General features: G+C 41.9%; 1 protein-coding gene and 1 long non-coding RNA gene across 12 annotated transcripts in view; one reads left to right on the forward strand and one right to left on the reverse strand.

Moving 5' to 3' along the window:
• RARB (retinoic acid receptor beta) overlaps window positions 1-19,688 on the forward strand; it is a 320,810-nt gene that overhangs the window by 258,892 nt on the left and 42,230 nt on the right. For all 11 annotated transcript variants that reach the window (XM_084511751.1, XM_084511755.1, XM_084511754.1 and 8 more), the window contains one exon: window positions 18,524-18,665. In XM_084511751.1, coding sequence (XP_084367877.1) covers window positions 18,524-18,665 — 142 coding nt within the window. The remainder of the gene's footprint in view (window positions 1-18,523; window positions 18,666-19,688) is intronic.
• Window positions 6,663-8,674, reverse strand: LOC311433045. The gene is made up of 2 exons (XR_014690521.1): window positions 8,574-8,674; window positions 6,663-7,692 (listed from the first exon to the last, which is right to left on the reverse strand). It is a non-coding gene; the product is annotated as an uncharacterized lncRNA (long non-coding RNA).

Below are 19,688 nucleotides of genomic sequence, written 5' to 3' on the forward strand. Positions count from 1 at the left end.
TGATATTTTTTTCTCAAGTCTTTTCCTTTTTCCTTTCTGACTTGTTTACTGATTCCTTCAAATTCATGGCAGTCTTGTTTCTCATGGGAAAAACAAACAGAAAACTCTCCTCATCTCATATTTGTCTCTCTAATTAGGGCCCTATTCCTTTGTTGTTGTTGTTGTTTTGTTTGTTTGTTTTTGTTTTGTTGTTGTTTTTTCTTTTCTTTTTTTTTTTTTTTTTTTTCTGTGCTGTCTCTCCCTTGTTTTTCTTCTAGTTCTCTGTCTCCTTCTCTTTTGCTTTGAGCTCCAGTGAAGCTGCCATCACGATGGTCATTAGCAGTATCCTTCTGGTGCAAAGAGACAGCTTTCTGTCCTTGAGCTTTGGGCTTGATTACTGCCTTTGATTCAGCAGGTTTTCCTTCTCTTGGCTTTCAGGGCTCTTTATGTTCTCCCTCCCACTTTGTTTACTGTTCATTTAATGTCCCCTTAAGTGTCTCTGTTATCTATTTGCTGATGCTGTTCCCTGATGATCAGTTCTTTGGTTTTCTGTCTCAGAAGCATCAACTGCTGAACTATTTTGTAGTAGACCAATGGTCTGTCAGCCAAAAGCAATATAGTGCTAATAAAGGGTATGCTCTTAATGGTGACCCTTCCAGCCATGACCCCTTGGAGAGCTGTAATTGGCGATTATGACTTTGTGATGCTCCATTGGGGAACCACTGCACTGGAAATTTTTAAGTTCCCTCAATTGTCACCTGCCAGTGGATGATTTCCAGAGTTACTTCCAGCTCTGACTTCTCCCACTGCCATCTTTCCCTGGTGTGCCCTCTTGCTTGTCTGACCGCTATCTTGGACTCAGATTTTGGGAAGACCGAACTTTCCATCTCTCTGCGACATCACCAAGCTTTGGCAATCTCACGCCTTCCTGTTTTTCAGACATCGTTTCTGATCTTTACTGCAATTCACATGACATATTGACCTTTTTGCCCCAGGATATACCTTCTTGCCTTCATTGACAGACTCTTGCTGTGGTCTTCTCATGTGATGATTAGATTTCAGCTTGGTCTCTTCTCCATTTCTTTCTTGACCTTCTTCTTCTCACAGCCATCCTTGGACCTTATTGTTTTAGGAACCTGGGAGCAGCCTCCTAACCTCCTTTGCCAAATGTTTTCTCTTTTTATGTCTGTTAAACCCTACTTTTTAAAGTGATCCTTCTGTCTTACTCATGACCAGAGTCTTAAGCACTGTCTCCCACTAGAAAGACTGTTCTGTGGCTTGTTTTGATAAACTAGTCTTTTGAGTATTTGGGGGGCTGGAGTATTTCATAATATGTGCCTATGAACCACGGTGGAAGTTCAGGAGCTGTCTAAATAACGTTAAGCTATCTCCTGTTCTCTGATTGTAGCATGTTCTTGCTGAAAATCTCATTTGTGATAATAGATTTAGAGTCCCTGACTTCTTGCCTTCTGAATTTGAAGGTTTGACACATGTAAAAGGTTGATATCCAAGAGCTCTTTCTCAATCTGGTCGGTCAAAATCAGCAGTAAGGATTTTTTTTTTTAATTTTATTTATTTTAAACTGGTTTAAAAACAAAAAATCTTGGCATTTTTTTGAAAAACTCTAGAGGCAGCCCATCTCTTTATGTGTAAAATACAACACACAGTGTTCAACTTACTTACAACTTTTCCATTTTGTAAACTGTGTGGCATTTCAAAGGCGGGTTTGGGAATTGTGTGTTTCATGACCTCAGTTAAAGACTTCTAAAATCTTCCTTTGCCTTTTTATTTTTTTTTAATTTCCTTCCCGGTTTCTGGGTGTTGCGAGATAGCACGCAAACAAATTCCATACGAAATGAGTCGCTTGGATTTATCCAGCTGGTACAAGTGGTTATAGGGCTGTCACTGAAAGCTCAGCTCTTTGGGCCTGGCTTTTCTCCTCATTGTAGTCGGGTTTGCAGAAAGGGAGATTGAGTGTGGTGGGCTGGTTTCCCAAACAATGCCATCATTGTGCGGGCGATGAGGAGAAGCTGGTGTTCTGGCAGATTCAGCTGCCTCTTCAAGCCTTGTCCCTTGTTCTGGGTGTTTAAAAGATGGCATTCCTCTGCTGGCAACCCTGCCTGGATTCCTGCCTTGAATTCGGTGGGCAACAAAGATGCCCAGAGCAGTTTCAGAAGAGAAGACAGCACAAGAGAGTAGTTTTACGGTCCAGCAGTTTTGTCTGAATGATCAAGGTGCCTCTCTGCCCATTGCTGATGCTAATGGACAAAAATGTAGAAGAATCTAATTCACTACAGAGTGATCCCAGATCAGCTTTTATCATAAAAGAATAGCTTTCCTTCCATCAGAACCTCCATAGAAAACCACACCTACTGGGGGATCACTGAGATACACGGGTAGCCACATTTAATACCTTTCCAGAGGTCTTCAGTTATAAAAATAATACATCTACCAGTTTGACTTGTTCCTAACTCAAATACTTACTTTTTTAATTGCAAAGACTTTAAGCAGCTTGGAGAATAGCCATTGACAGAATAAACCTGGAAATTTAGGTCAATAATTCTGTAGGACTGACTCAAAAAAAAAAAAAATGCACATAACAGGAGAAAAGCTCTTTGGTTAGGCACCCAGAAAAATAATCTGTGTTAATGATCTCAGTGAAGTCCTTCATGGTTATGTCCCTCTGGACACTCAGAGGGTTGGGGTTCTCCTGCTGTGATTCATGAATCCATGGTCATTGGAGGCAATAACTGATTTACAAAATGCTACTGCCTAGAAGTGGAAAAGGCTTTGATTTGATTTATTTAGAGCTGGATGGCAAGGACATGCTTTAGTCTGCAAGAAATGTTGATGAGTGGCCTAAAATATTTTAGGGATTGTTGTATCAGTGTTCTCTTTATGAAACAGTATCCTTCAGGACAGATGCCTCTTTCTTTTAATAATGCCTCTTATATCATGTGAGAAAAGATTTGCATTTTCTTAGGCAGTTCTGGTATTGTAGAGGGACCTTAAGCAGCACTTGTTTTTGGAAACCACACTCTTGCATGTGTAAACTTCCAGCTATAATGTAATCACATTTAAGTCTATATTTATGCCCCTTTACTGGAAATTAAGGATCCAGACATAGAATTTTCCCAAAGTTACCTCGCACTAAAAATAAAAGCAGACCTCATAAAAACATCTCACCAGTGCTCTGTGCATTTGTTTGGCTTTGTTCTTCTGGCGTGTTGTAATCATCTACAACTGAAACAAAAAGTAAAAGACATGTCTAAATTTGAAAATGCTTATTTTCCGAGCTTAAAGTATTGGATTACAGACGACATGTGATTTGTATTAGGCAAAGAAGTAATATTGGTTGCAACAACGCAATTGTAAAAGCTTCTATCAGTTCAAATAAAAATACAGATCAGCTTGAATGATCAAGCTGTATTCGTCTCCATTTAAGCTGTATTAGTAAGTGACAGTGCAAGCAGTGGAGATGCATGTTGTCGTTCATGCACAGCTATGAAAAATTCCTCAAATCACAGAAAATTACTCCTAGTTTTAGCTATATCAACAGTCATTTTTCAGAAGATGACAAATGTATTTTGAGATACATTTCTGCATACTGTTAATATCAGCTGATCCTCAAGCACTTTGCAGTGTAGCAATGTTCAGAGCCATTTGTTTGCAGAAAGCAGTGCCATTTGCAGGAAGCAAGGCCATATGCAGAAAGATGCTAAATGAGTTGAAAGTGATCTAAATGCGGTACTGAAAAACCTGGAGTTTTTCTGTGTTTCGTGGGATCAGAGGAGACCTCATCATTTTAATGGTCTATTTGAGATTTAAGATTTTAAAATTAAAAAAAAGCGCCAAATGTCCTTTGAAAAGCTGATACCTGTTTCATTGCAGTATATTCTGAATTATTTTTTCTCTTTGCTTGGAAGATAAAACATTTACCAAATACTGAATTTATTCCATATTTTTTGAAGGATGGGGAAGCGTGTATTTATGGGAAGTCTACTGAGAGTAGACACGATGAAATGGACAGGGTCAGGAACAAATACTTTATGTTACCATACATTTTAAAATCTCTTTCTGGATCGTTTGAATGTAATAAAATGAAGAAAAAATAAATTACCAACCATGATAGTTGAAGAAAAATGAAGATCACGTTGAGTATTTGAATGTCATACTTGATTTCCAGCACCTTGGGCCCAAGTCATGGATTATACCTCCTCCACTCTGCACTGGGTACCACTTACCCTCAGCCATACACCAGGTGTTCATCTTAAGCTGTGAGAATAGTTGTTTTTATTATTATTTTAATTTTGTTATTTTGTAACAAAAGTGGAGAGATCATCCCGTATTAGTCTATAACTATGCTAACCAAGCTGTTCCAGTTAATTGCAAGCACGAAGGCTAGTGTCCTGTGGAAACAGGAACTGGAAGCTGCTTTCTTATTTTGCCCCTGTCCATGAAGGCTTTCTCAATAAAAGGAGAACAGCATCTGACTTAAACCATGGTAAATTAAATAGCGACCAGCCACCTTGGGGCGTCGCTTTGCAGCGCTGTGTCCCTTGAAGGTGCTTGGCAGCACCAACCAGCACTCCTCCCAGGCACAGCTCGGGGCTGCGAGCCATCCAGTGGCTACCTCCAGCAGCAGGTCTGGATGGTTTTAGAAGCCCAAAGGGTTGGCTGACATGGAGGTGGGCTTCCACATCATACGTCTCTGACAGTCCCCAAGGATATCTCCTAATACAGATGTAGCCTTAGTGTCTACTGGCCTTGGCACATCTTTCTCAGGAGTTACTCTCAGCTGAGTAACTATAACAGCCATGGTTTGTTCTTAGTAATTATTAAATTAAATTGTCAAGCCTTTCTCTTCTGTCAGTGTCTGTTCCTTTCTATGCCTAAGAATATATACCCTAAAAAGAAGACTCAAATTCACATGCATACATACATTTCATTACTGAAGTTGAATCACAGCTTCTTGCACAAGGTAGGTACTCAATCCTCCATGTGTGTGTTTGTCACGTGTCGCTGCCAGTAGCTGTTTTGGCTTATTAGGGGATGGCTGAGAGCTGAGGTTCACACCACACTGGTAACGTAAGCATGGTTTGCAACAACTTCGACAGAATTAAGTAAATTACAGCTAGGTGTAAAAGCGCTGTCTATGCAAATCACATCGTGACATATCGACGAGAGGTGTCAGGAACAGGTGGGCTGTGATTCACTTTCCTATGATTTCTTTCTGAGAAGTCCCACGATATTTATGCAACTGAAGTAGAGCGTGCTTTTATTTCCCTGTAAGTAGATTCTAAAGGATTTCACTTTTGCATTTTTCTTTCCTAAAGAGGGGAAAAAAATGCTTTTGTTCTCACCACCTTAATCTATTTCATGACTCATGGACAACATTTGGCCTTTAATTAGAGCTGTGGAGTACAGGCTGTCCTGTGCACACCCAGAAATTCGTCACAGTGTGGAAAAAAATGCAGTTTTTCACCATATTTAATACAACGTTTTATACTATGATCTTTAGAAGTATTGTTTGCAGAGGTAAAGCAGCAGATAAGGCAATATGGGTAGCCAAGCAAACATCTCCGAAATGAAATAGTTTGAGGTTTTCTATTAACAGTAACAGCCTACTGTTTTTTGCAGTATGCCAAATAATTTATTTATGCTTGCTGAACAGCAGGTACAGACTTGTAAAATTACAGTGAGCTAGATTTCAGTTTTTAATTCAGGAACTTTTTAAAAAGAAACTGCATAATGAGACATTAGAGGAGGACATACCAGCAATTGTTGAATTTAGGTTTGGTAGCTTGCTGGGTGCCACAAAGAACTGCACCGCTTTCCAGACTTTTCTAGGGAATAAGTGGGGAGATCGGAATCTGATTTTGCTGAGTTTGGTTCTGGCTGAGTGTCGACTGCAGTGCTGTGAGATGGTTGGGGTCACCGCTCTGCTTGCCTTAGGCATCTTTTTAAACTGTTGTTTGCATTTTTCTTAACAAGTATACTTAAAGATTTTCCGACCGGCACATCTTAGAAGGAATTAAATCCAAAATGAGAGGGTTTGGGGAGTGTACAAACTGGGATCGTCCACTATCCTAAGTCTCCTTACTTGCTTGCTAAATATACATTCAGATGCTCTTTGTTTGCTTCTTATTGGATTTATTTTGAAAGATAAACCTATCTGTATTTTCTGGTTATTGTAAAGCATCGTCACCCTGTCCGTGAGTGGTCAGCTTCCCAACTGGCAGAATTGCTCTGACTGGCCTCAGAAAGTGACCTTCCCTTGCTCTCTGTGCTTTCTGACTGACCTGCTCATGGAAACAGAGGGTCTTTCTAATCCTGAATGAAGTGTTCCTTTGAGGAAATTTCCTAAAGGGGCATTTTTTTTTAGCTTCCACTGGGAATGGAGTGCAATTGAATTTGCAGCATGGATCCCAGAGCTGATCAGCTTTGCAGAGCTATTCTTCGTGAAATCCCAGCCTTGTACTATACCAGGAAAGCCTATAGGAGCCACCAAGATTTGGTGTTTACAATAAAGTCAGCTTTACACATTCTTTTTTTCAAGTTGTTCGGTCTAGACATTCTACTTTTTTACCTTCCAGTAAAGCAAAATGAATCCCTTGCTCAGAAAAACTGTTCACATTCTGAGTAACCATTCAAAAGTCTGATGCTGCCAAAATTCAAGATTATACCCATGTGGCTATCTTTCCCTCCTCTGTATCTGAATTTTGCTGTAGTCCTTAAGTATAGATACTGTATTTCTTGAGCTCAGTGTAGAGTACAAAGGTGTTGTGTCCTTCTTCATATTTTATATCATTTCTCTCATTTCATGTGAACTTTCCGTAAGTTTTCTGTTCCTGCAGGAGACGCCTGGAGGTGTGACATCTGAGATGCAGCTCAGAAGAAAATTCTTGTAGTGTTAAAGAATTCACACGTCCAAACCTGTAATTGGTAGCTTGGGTATATTGATATAGTAGATGTTTAATTGGTATATAACTGCAGCTGGCCTGCCAGATATTCAGGGTCCCTTACTCATAAGCTGTTCTTCCCTTTGATAATACCCAGGAGTTGCTGCAATTTTGACAGCTCAAGTCGGGAGACAGCTGAGAAGCGGGAACAGGTTTTTGTGTGTAAGTCCCTTATGATTTCACGAGGCCATGCTTAATATTTCTCATTTAATACGTTTTAGAGGGATGCAATAAAACCGTATCATAATACCTGCATTTAAAGGGGAAAAGGTATATTGACTCTGGATCCCCTCTCTGGAATAACGGATACATAAATTACAAGGTGAGATGGCAGGCTGAAACAGTGCCAAAAAATGTCTGTTTGGCTGGCTGTTAATGCAGCCAGTGATTTGCCTGCAGCTTTAGCAGACCCGTGAGCCTGCTGGGGGCCCTCCTGGCACCAAGGGGAGAGGCAGGAGCCCCCAGCCAGGCTGCCTCCCGGGCCTTTACCAGGGAAAAAGGGGATTTATAACTATGGTGCTGCCACTGCAGAGGGCTGCTGCTCGCTCCTCCTGCGACTGTCCTGGCCGATGGCTCTCCAGCTGAATCTTCCCTGTAAGGAGGGGTTTTCCCCATCCCCAGGGTACTCGGCTTTCTGTGGAGCTCTGTGCATGTGTGACCAGCATGTGTGAATGATGAGGTCCTCTCTTCAGGGTGGGCTGTGATCCTCACCTGCCTTCTGCTGGTACAAGAGAGTGGCAGTGCTCCAGACCTAGGAAAAGTTTAAGGAGAGGGTTTCAGAGTAAGCTCTGCAGCCAACCGCTTATGAAGTGAATGAGTACTACCACTTTTTCACCTTTCTTTCTTTCTTTCTTTGAGAACAAGGCATTGCTTGGATGCTGCTGCAAATGGTCTTACCATTTATCCTTAGAAGACACATGGCAACTGCTACATGTACAGAAACAAAAGTGAAAACTGTGGGGTTTTTTGAAAGAAGAGAAGAGAGGGTGTTAGGTAAACAAGCACAGCACCCATGGATGAGCCCACTGAAAAGACTTTTTATCTTGCTCTGTCCCATGTGATTTTCATAAATCGAAAGAATGATCGTCTTGTGATCATAGGAGCTCTCTGTCTGAATCTGGCAGGGGAGGGAGAAAACAGGAAAACATCTTGCTAAGATTTTCCTGTGGCAGATTAATCAGCCCCAGTCCATTCAGTCATCTCCAAAAGGTCGCCTTTTCTTGTCGTCAGAGCAGCCCAAGCTGCCCTGTTCCAGGCAGGCCACGTTTGTCCTGCGAGCCGCCCTTCGTGCACAACTCAGCTCAACTTCTGTCTTTAACTTTTGCAGTAAGCTCCCTACCTCTGGTTGGTGTTACCCTGTGAATCCTCATCACCGCTGTGTTGTTTCCTTTCCCTCTTTTTCCCCTTCGCTTGCACAGCCTGCGTCCATCCACCTTTCTCAGCCCATCCTCCCATTTTGTCAGGACACCAGCTGCACAGGGCAGTGCCGGTTCTGCCCACGACACCCTGCTAACTCTGTTTTCTGCACGGTGCCGTGCAGAAGCCAGAGAAAGCCGTGCTGTGGGCTGCACACGTGCTTGGAGTGCGTGGGGAGCCAGGCCGAGGGGTACGGCCCCCCGTGTCACTCTTAACCTGGTGGTTTTGCCAAGCTGCTCCAGCTCCAACTCATCTCTCTGCTGTCGCCTTCAGTAATGAGTTTCAGCTGCAGTGTGGAAAGGTAATTTTCCTTTGCTACTGCCAGTACTGGAGAGCCAGACTTAAATACTTCTGGGTGTTTACTTGAACTCTATTTTGTAGTCTCCAGGCAGCTGAGTTTTGCTAAACTCTGCATTTTACAAGGTTTTAGAGGGGTCGTTCTGCATTAGCAGAGTTTCTTTGTCACTGAACGCGGGTGAAGGAGAATACAGCGTGAAGCAGCAAGCACAAGACACTACTTGCCAGATTTCAAGGGATTTCGTACAGTGTATTTGTTTAGAGATCAGTTGTCAAAACTAGTAGCAAAAGAAATGGTGGGAGAGGTAATGACCATGTGCTGATGAGCCATGCAGATGCACGCCTGTAAAACTCACCAGGAAGCATAATGCTCAAGACATCTGCTTTATTTTGGCATATTTCTGTCTGTGTCATTTTTTTTTAATTGCTTTTTTGTTTGTTTTCTGCGTTGTTTTCATACGTCACTTCATCCCTCCTTGGAAACTTGTTAAAACTTCTCTGGGGTCGGACAAAGCCCATAGAAGCATGCCAGATTTGAAGGATCAGGGCGAGCCACGCGGCTGGACTCAGCTCCTCGCAGGTGGGGAGCCTGCAGCAGGTGCAGCTCATCGGGGCTCACCCCACGCAGCCAGGAGCCCAGGCAGACAAGGGGACCAAATTCAGGCCAAGGCGTTGGTTGTTGAGAGGATAGGAGGCAGCTGGGTCTGCCTGGGAGAGCGAGGGGAATTGCTGTTCAGCCAGCTTGCAGGCGTCTGCAAATATTCGTGGCACAGTTATTTCTTCAGTTGAGCTGTAAACACGCAGTTGCCGATAGCGGGTTAGAAACTGGTGAGTCTGTAGGTTTCAGACGGTGCAGAAGGGCAGGGATTTTTTTTAATTTTTATTTATTTTTTTTTCTGCCTGTCGATTAGTGAAAGTCCCCGTGTCTCGCTCGATAAATAACTGCAGCGCCAAGTATGTGCGGGAACGCCGCGAGCCTCCGGGGGTAAGGCTGGAAGGGAGGAGGAGGAGGAGGCAGAGCCCACCCACACGGGGAATTTCCTTGGAACGTGCACATACCTCCTTTCTCCCAGCTAGGTTTTTGTTCGAGCTTGCCCTCTCCTCTTCACGTGTTCCCAGCTCTGCCAGCAGCTCAGTGGAGAGGCTAATTTGAGAGGCTCCGAGAAGTAATTGTAGCGTGGTGATTGCAGAGCTGACATGAGGCTTTTCCTCGCCCGGCGTGCTGCAGGACTTTGCATGTCACTACATGGGCATAGCTTGGCAGGGATTTCTATTTTCTCTTTGGTACTAGGTCTTGCTGCTTTGTTAGAGTACCTGTTGCTTAGTTTTTCCTTTGTATCTTGGTTCAGAAACCCCATGTACATCTAATAAAAACACGAGCTTGTCCTTGAAAGGTGTCCCCCCCTGCTCCTGCCACCCAAAAGCCATATAAGCATACACAACAAATAAAAAGAGACCTGAGTTAAGAGCATAAACCAAAATCTGCCGTATATGTGGGGGATAGCTGTTTGGGAAGTCTTTCTTGGTACTGTGCTTCCATGCAAGGGAGCCACATAAACGGTTTGGAAAAGTGTCATTCTTCACGAAGAAATACTGCGCTTAATTAATTCTTGCTCCTGGGAGGTCAACCTGGGGCACTCATTATTGTCTTAATTGGTGGTATAAATCCTGAGGCACTGGAGGGGAAGAGAGGAGAAAAAACGACGAGCAGTTAACAACATATATAGCCTTTTGGATAAGTGCTAGCCAGTTGCATGGCCGTCCGAGTGACATTTTATGGTTTTATTGGGTTGCGGGTCTGGTCCTCTACAAATTAGGTTAAGGGGAATTGATTTGCATAAACAAAAAATAAGAAAATAGCAAAATGTGATAATTAATTCCTGAGTTCTGCATTGAACCGTGTGAAGTAAGTCAGCGTTCTGCCACTCAGAAAATGTTTCTTTGATCTCCTCTTATTCATATTAAATTATATTCATTACTTTTCCCATCTGGAGTTTCCTAGCAGGCCAAAAATCATCCTACAGACATTACTGAAAGGAAGTTAACTGTAACTTTTTAATTGTATACATTTCATCTCCTTCTTTTTTTTTTTTTTTTTCTTTTTTTTTTTTTCCTTTTTAATTTGAAGAAAGCAGATGGAAGTGCATACCAGCTCCTTCCTCTCTGTTTCAATTGCTGAAGTGGAGAAAATCTAAGTGGTTTTTTCCCCTTACATATTGCTTCAAGGTGATGACTGTTCCGTCTGGAGACTTTGACATGTTTGCTAAAAAGGTCAGGAGTTCAGTGAAAATCGAAGTTGTGGAGAAATCCATGGGTAGGCTCGTGGATAGCGTTGTACCCTTGCTGGCACAGGCTGCTGCGGATTGCAGCCGAATGAATGAACCTCGCACGCTTCGTGGCAGATCGCACTCGCTCTCCCTCCTTCTCTGTGTGTGTTTGGAGGTCGTGCTGTCAGTAGCTGCCTTTCTGCAATCAGAAAATGTGTTGGCATGTAGGGCACCGTGAAAAATGGGTTTCATTTCCAGCCTTACCAGGGTAAGGGCTAATAGGCATTAGTAGCTCAAATAGCTTCCTTCAAACTTTGTTGTTCAAAATGTGTTTGTTTGTTTTGTTTTGTTTTTCCTTGCTCCCTGTGGCCCACAAGATTTATTTATTTTTTTATTATTATTTTTTTTGCACTTTAGAAACCATTACTTTCTATGTGGCCTCCCTGTCTTTGCAGGAGCATTCCCACTTTGGTAGCTCAGGGATGGTGACACATCCCTTATCTGCCTGTCCCTGTCCACTGGGGCCTTTTCTTTTTAAGAATTGAGGAACCTTACAAGCCTTTCTATATATATAAAAGCAATGACAAAGAGCATAGCTTTTTTTTTTTTTTCCCCTTTGTTGTTTGCTCATAGGTCCACAGGTCTGTATTCCTGTATGTGAGATTCGGGATAAAGCCTGCTTTTTTCTTTTTTTTATGGAGCATTTCAACTTCTGTTGGTTAAAAAAAAAAAATACCTTCTCTAAATAGCAAATTTTATTTTCTTCCTTTGGCCGTGGGAGGTTATGTCTGCTCCTCATCTGCAGAATAAACGGCTAGCTGAGGTGAAACGTGAATTCCTGCTCAAAATAACAACAACAGCAAGAACATACTGCACGCTCTCACAGAGGCTGTGTCCAGCCCCTCTTCTGCCAGGCAGCTACATCCTCTAGGTGTTCTCTGCAAGCTATGGGCATGGAACAGTGTTAATTCCTTTGTTTTTGCAAAGATCTGGCTGTCCTGCTCTGACACACATGATCAGCACAATTTCTGGGCTTCCTGGCAGCAAGCCTTCCTCTACTTATTGTTGTAGCGGCTTCCATTTTGTGCAGGCGGTGGTTTCCAGCCACAATGTCAGACAATTAATTTGTTTATTCTAAGAGCCGTGACTTCCAAAGCGTGATAGACAGTGCAGACATCCTGGAAAAGTGCTTTGCAGCTAAGAATGCATTTATTTTAGCTTCCTTTTAGGAGGCTGCAAAAGCAGCTTTTGTTGCTTCTGGGGTCTTGTGTTCTGGCTGCAGCCATTTTACAGTCTTTTGTACTGTACAAAATCACTTAACATCATATGCCGTGTCTTTTTGGTCTTTTGTAAGCCTTTCTATGTAACTCCAGTGGTGAGATTGCATGTTATCAGCCCAATTATTCCTGGTTAACGAGTGAAAGGTGTGCTCTGCCTGCCCTAACCTGACCTCTGATCCTACCAGGACTTTGTGGGAAAGGTGGGGTTTGTTCCTCGGCTGTGGCCACTTGTAATATAAATATTGCAAATCTCATTCAGTTCCTGAATGCACCCGTGCAATTCCCTGGACACACAGCAAAGTAGTTTTGTGCAGATCTCATCACTGGGAGCTTAAATGTCTTTGCTGATGCTCCAGAGACAGCAGGAACTGGGTTCTTACCTTACCTATGCAAGCTTTACAGGGCTAGTGAGGATAGAGGGTTACTTGAATGACTGAAATAAATAGATTGAAAAGAGGCTATGTATCACAAAAACATTTGCTCTGTAGAAGGGTGCATACTAACATGTCCTGTATGTCACAGTAAACCTAACAGCAGAAGTTTCAGGTATGTCATGAGCTGGGTTTTCTTTTCAGCTGTTTCTGTTCTGTATTTTTCCCTTCAAAGCTCAGTCAGTCAGAGTTTATAAATGACTGATAAACCATTCCACAGAAAAGTCTTTCCTACTCCTTTGTTTCTTTTACGATAAAGTAGCAATTCACTTCACTCAGAAGCTTATTTTGCAAATTTACCAAAGAATAGCCTCTAAATCTGTGAGAGTCATAGCTGGCTGGTTGTATTTGGGGGTAATCAAAGCTGAACCAGATGAACTGAGCAGGCTGTTTAAACAGATTGAGCTAGCAATAGCCCTTCTCTGCTGATTACTCTATCACTGGCTTGCAATGCAATTTTTCAACTTGTAAGCCCGCTACATCTATGAAAAAAGATTTGGCATACCCTCTGCTGGCAAAAATATTTTTAAAAAGCTGTTGAGATCAAATGATCCATCTCTTCATGTAATGGGTATAACTTCGGCTTTAAATCATGTGACTTGCCAAAATCAACTGGATGGTGAAGGACTGGGAACTGTATAGTTCCCCTCTCAGATAGGTAAGGGTAGCAGTTCATGCTAACAATTCTGTAAGACTTTGTCAGCTTGAACACTTAGCATCTTTTTAAGGGTTTATCCTTAATGTCTTCCTTTGTATTCAGATAACCAGTGGCATGGTGGCATTCCATATCTCCCTGAAATAGTTAATATCCTCTGAATTGAGCTCTTTAAGTTTTGACACACTGACAGGTAACTACAAAAATGCATGGTGAGTGGGATGGCGTGGTTCGTTTGGCACCACGTTGAAGTTACATTGACTAAATCAGTTATTTAATTTTAAGCAATAGACCTAGTAAACTGGGTTTATTTTCTGCTTGGTACATATGGTTTCACGTATCACTCTCTGCTTTCAGTGCAGCAGATAAGATATCAACACAATTAAAAGTGAAAAATAATCTGTCTGCTCTGCCAGTGGTGAATGCTCAGAGAACACACGCTGATACAATACATTTCTGAATAATTTATACTCAGCATTTTTTCCTTGCACTGGGTAAATGAGGATGCCTAATGTGGCATGGTCAGAGTGATACTCTATCTGTCATCCATTAAGATAACAAGATTGGTGGGCTTGGGAGGAGCATGGCGTGGTGTGCAGAAAAGATGAGATTAAAAATTGAAATGTCAGTCCAAAGTGCTTTGTGTGAAGGCTGCCAGTAACAGCAGCTCAGAAGGACAGAATTAATTCAAAAGTGTGATTTCTGTAAAGCTTCTTTGTCTTTGCTAAAAGAAAACACAAGATCCGTGCTCCTTTCAAAAGTTGTGCGTAGAGGAATATTAGAGCAAATCACTGTTCCTGATAGGTCTTAGTAGGTTTCTCTACTTGAATTTCAAGTGCTTTGTAGATGCTATCAAAAACAGTTTTGTACCACAGTAATGTTTTATATCTCACAGAATGTCTTTGTCTTTGTATTTGTAGTGTGTTTTAAATTACAAAGAATCATCTGTGCTTGTTTTTGGCACAGGAGTGTCTCATCTCCCATCACAGGGAGTTAATTTGGAAGGAATGCTAAAATATTTGTATAAAACATTCTTCATTTAAATATTGAGCAGAACAGATTCCTTCCGAGGTGAATGTATTATCATCAGTAGTAGCTTTGTCTTCCAAAAGCCTATAGGAACTTGAAGCCGATTAGTTTACAAACAGCGGTAGTTTGCTGTCTCCAAAATTTCTGACAACATCTTTAGGTTAGGTTGCATTCAGATTTCCTTTCATGTTTTTTGAAGAAACTGTTGGGATTGTGAGCTAGGGTTCAAGTCACTTGACAAAGAGTACAGGAGGAAAACATACATGTAGGCCTGCTTCTAACTTTGCTATTTTTAGTGAACATAGTGTGGGGAAAAAAAAAAAGGATATGAGCAATATGGGTGTTGTCTCTGGCTGCAGAGGTGCCGGTAGCCAAAGCAGGTGAGGTGCAGGTACCTGTGCAGGGACAGAGGCAGGCTCCTGCTCTTGCTGCGGTCTGTGAGACGGGCTCAGCAGGAAGCCACACAGCCACGGGCGATGTGCCACATCCCCAGTGGTGCAACAAGTCACATACCTGGGGGATGAGCAAGGGCCACGTTCAAGTGCGAGCCTGTCGCATACCTGCTGGGGGACATGCTCGGCAGTGTTTGTGTTTCGGTTTTGCTGCAGCGCAGTGTGAACAAGCCCAGAAAGGAGGCAGTGCACAGGCCTGGGGGCAGGCGGCCATTTTCCGCAGCCGATGGCAGCCTGCCTTCCTGCCCCAGCCACGGCCTCCCTCAAATCACATCTTCTGCGCCCATCCCAGAGGCCTCAGGCTGGCTGCACGTGTGACACGGCATCGAGCCAGGCATGTTCACTATTTTGGGTGCCTGGAGTGTGTCTGATTTGCGTTTATGGCCTGCGCTATAAACCTGACACTTGGGGTGAGACAGACTGGAGGGAGAGAAAGCATACGGAGAGAAAAGCCCCCGTCATTCCGCACAGTTATCTGGCATAGAGGTTTTCCTCATGAGCAAATATTTTTTTTAGCCTGCCATCAGATTTGGGAAATAATCTGGGCATGACCCTGCTCGGAGTGCCTCCCCATGCTTGTGCCTGCACAGCATGAGGGGTGTGGAGGCGGCTCCCAGAACCAAACCACGGAGCTAAACAAATGCTGCTTGCCATTTTGTGCCTGAAGAATGGCCTATTACCCCCTGTGGGATGGTTTCGGTTTGGCTTTCGTATGCAGAGAAACTAAATAATATCTATAATCTGGGCATTTTTCTTAGTGTCTGTCCAGAGACAGATCAAATCTGTTCAGTGACGTATTGTCAAGGTTTTAAAATGAGCTTGCCACACGTCTCAGTAGAAATAGTATCCTGCTGCTGTCTGGTAGAAAAGTACTTAGGGGTGGGCGCTAAGGTTCCTCAGAGAAAACAGGTCCTTTGAGCAGGACCACATTATACCTTTTTTCATATGAATATTTTTACATTAACAGGTTCACTTTTTTTTTTTTTTTTTTCTGTTTTGTGAGTAAGTCCAGAAACATCAAATATGTAAGATTTTTTTTTTTTGTAATACAAGTCTAAACTTCCACAATACTCTCTTCTATATATCTCACTCTATGTAGGGTATTTCTGAGGGGTAGGATATTTCTGAGGACCTTAGGGTGTTGAAGAAACCCTTAATTTCATCCTGGATATCTGCTTTTTCTAGGTTTGTTCTCTTAAGCCTTTTATATTAGTAATGAGTTCATGAATGCTTTATGCTTGTCATCTGCAGAAGTCAGATCACCTTTTTCCGTTTGGCTGTGTGGTCAACTGTGTGTGCTAAGGACTGAGGTAACCTTCTCTACTTTCCTTCCTGATGGGTTGTAATTAGACCCTAGGTTAAAAGGATGCAGAACCTGTGTCTAAATATCAGAACAAATGATCACTCAGTGGGTGCCATTAACCTCTGGCTATATTTGGGTGAATTACAGGTACAACGAGGGAGGCTGTTTCCTCTCTTCTCTGTACTGGGTGACACTTTTGACTCTTGAATTTTGTTTCAAGTAGTGCCTGTTTCAGTAAATCTGAAGTTGCTCAAGCATGGATGACTGGTGGCCTGTGCCCCAAGGAACGTGCAGACAACAAGGAGGTTCTGGGAGCTGCGTTTATTAAATGACTCCAGTTGTTCAGCACGGTGAGATGGCCGCTGCACAAGAGTCGTATTTGTTCGTTCAGGCCATTCTGCTTCCTGCAGTGTCAGGCTGATGTTCGGAGTCTTATTCCATCAGTGACATGTAGCAATAGATTAAACCATGATGGCTGCAGGGGAAGCTACCAGTCTTGCCTTCCCCTACCTCATGCCACGTAAAAAGCAGTGACTAAATAAGCTGTATGGAGATCCTTGAACCAGGACAGTTCACAATTTCTGTCTGTTGAACATAAGAAGATGTCATAGACTTCTCACAGTTCTACTTAGCATCATCAACAATTACCACGAAGCCAGGCATTGCAATTAGAGAAATACCAAAGCAAGAAAATAGTAAGTGGAAATTACCATAAATCTTCTTGGCAAGTAAATAAATGTATGTGCCATATTTTCCTAACAAACATTAAAGCAATGTTAGTGAGCAAAGCGCGGAATATAAGATATCAGTGTTATTGATAATCTTTAAACATTTTAATTGCCTAAACAACTGTCTTTGAATGCTTCTGCTGTGTCCTGTAGCTTGAGAAAGAAATGCTTTTTGTTAGCTCTTTGATGATTGTATGAAGTGTCTTCTAAGTCAGAGAAGCTAATGTCAGGATGAGGCTTGCCTGTGCAAGAACAGAAAACTCTTGCCAGGGGTTACGTGATTAAGGAGATATTTTTCAGTTCTGAGTGAATTTGAGGAATTTTCATAACATTAGCATCTATAGCATGTTGGGTGTGCAAGGAATTTATGACCAGCCCTTACTGACTGTGCCTGCCCTACCACTCCCTGATTGTATGGCCAGAAACTCTCTCAGTTAACTACGAATGACAGGGTTTGGGGCTTTTGAACTATTGCATATCTCTGTGAGTGCATTTAGGAGAGCCAATTTTATAGCTCACCATGATTACATCTTCAGACAAACGCATTGTTGGTACAGAGCTATCATCTGTGGCATCGAGTTTACCACTTCCCCGTGGGGTGTAAACATGTGGCTGGTTGAAGAGTTTTAACCTCTCAAGTCCTCCAACAAATATTAAATTGCTAACTGTTCTTATATAATGCTACAGTGTTGACTGAAATTTGACCCTGGCACTCGCTGAAATGATTTTCAGAATCTGTTGGAGAAGGTTAAATGGTACTGTCAAGTGTCCAGATGCCTGTTGCAGAAATACTTTCACTGAATATCTGTGGGTTGATTTCTCAAATGCTTAAAGTAATCCTCTTTTTTTCTTCTTCATTATTATGTGATATTATCTACAGCTTGGTTTTTAGCGTAGATAAAGAAATTAACTTGGTTTTGCCTTTTTTTCTGTGCCAGCTAATCTTGCCATTTATGACTGTTTTTCTCTTTTACTTGCCAAAGGAGGAATCCAGGCAAATGTTGTTCCTTAAGTATAAACCAGACCTCTAGTCCTCTTTAATTTCTGTTCAAGATCATTATAATTACATGATTATTTTCACAGCTGTATCTCAATAAGAAAAATGCTGTAATTGGCGACTTTTACAAGTTCACAACTCAATAACCTGACACTGGAACTCTTCCACCTGCAGAAGCCTAATTAATTGTTGTAGGAATTCAGACAGCTAAAAGACCTGGATTTCAAATTACTTCATTTTCTACGTGCAGTATTCGAGCTATAGAGAACCTCTGTGCTAACAGAAAAGGATGGGATCTTTAGGCTGAGAGACTCTTGGTTGTTGGATGAGTATTTGACTTCCAAGTGGATCAATTAAGAAAGCTGTTGTTTACCCAGCTCATTGCTAAATCCATAAGCAAAAAACATTTTTATCTGAGTCTTCATGTAAAACTTCAGGACTTCATTTCCTGAGTGCTGTTACTAGTTGTAGTTTTGCTTATTTTGGCTTTTGGTTGCATTATTTAATTTGTTTTTGGTTAAGAGATGAGTTTTTATGTTGCAGAAAAAAAAAAAAAAAAAAAAAAAAACCAACAATACTTAATTATAAAAGAGTGAGTCTTTAAAGATGCCATGCTCCAACCATAACTTTGATTTTATTTTGTTATTTTAAAGCTATGCTAGTGTCTGTCTCTAAGGTTTATGGGATGCTCAAAGGTTTATTCGATTTCTTTTTTTCTTGATTTCAGGGCTTTTTCCGCAGAAGTATCCAGAAGAACATGGTTTACACATGTCATAGAGATAAAAATTGTGTTATCAATAAAGTTACCAGAAATCGCTGCCAGTACTGCAGACTACAGAAGTGCTTTGAAGTGGGAATGTCCAAAGAATGTAAGTTGTCTTCGGAAGCAATTTATTGTTTGTCATATCCTAAGTATATGTGACAGTCCCAAAGGAAGAAAAATATTACACAGTTACGCAATTGAAGCCAGTGTCTGTATTCATGTGCACAGAAAGGAGTTTGAACTTTGCACACGACTTCAGATGTGCTTTATTGACTTCTGAGTCCTTAACTTTGCAGCCTAGATGCTGTCACTTAAGACCAAATAGTGCAATGTGCTCTCTGTGCAACGTGGCCAACGTGTGTGGATGTGACAACTTCTACGTGGGTCATTTCACCAGGTTTTCTAAAGGAACAAAATCACAGATGCTTGCTTTAAGGTTGGATTATCTCCCCTATGTTCTAGAAATGGCTTCCTGGGGCATAAGTGAGATGGCACTGGCTTCTTAAGGGATGTTTCAGTCCTCCCACAGCCGTGCAGAGCAGCTTGTGGCTTCGCTGCTTGGCAAGTTTTTCTCCTGTCAGCCCAGGGTGTCATTTCCCAAGGGCCTCCTGATGGCCTTTGCAGCACATAGCAGCCTTCTTCAGCCTCGCACCTTCTCCTTGTGCCAGTGTGGGTGCTTTTGCAAGAGGTCCTTCTTCTGGTGTTAACACCATTTGTGACATTTTACAGAGCCTGATGCTACAATGGCATTGAGTCTTCTGTTTTTACTTGTTGGAGCTCCTCTGAAAGGTGAAACAATCTGGTTAATCCCCTTCTAAACCCACAAAGCCAGTAAACCTGACTATGAACAAATACTTCCAAGTGCACACACATGAAAAGACAACTTTCCCTGCCTTCTTTTCTAGAAATCCAGGTTTTGCCCTTCAAATTAGCATTTTAAAATATACAGATAGAAGTATGTGATTTTTCTCATTTTCCAGTTTATTGATATCCCTGTCAAGCATAGAAATCTACCCCCCAAAAAAGCCATTCTTAAGTCTCTAAGGGGTGTAATGCTTCTGAAAAATTCCCATTTTTGAATGGAGTGATGGCAGTAAGAAAAAAAATCTTTGGTGTAATGACTTATTTG

This window comes from Aythya ferina (genome assembly GCF_964211825.1).
Source record: "Aythya ferina genome assembly, chromosome: 2".
NCBI lineage: Eukaryota > Metazoa > Chordata > Aves > Anseriformes > Anatidae > Aythya > Aythya ferina.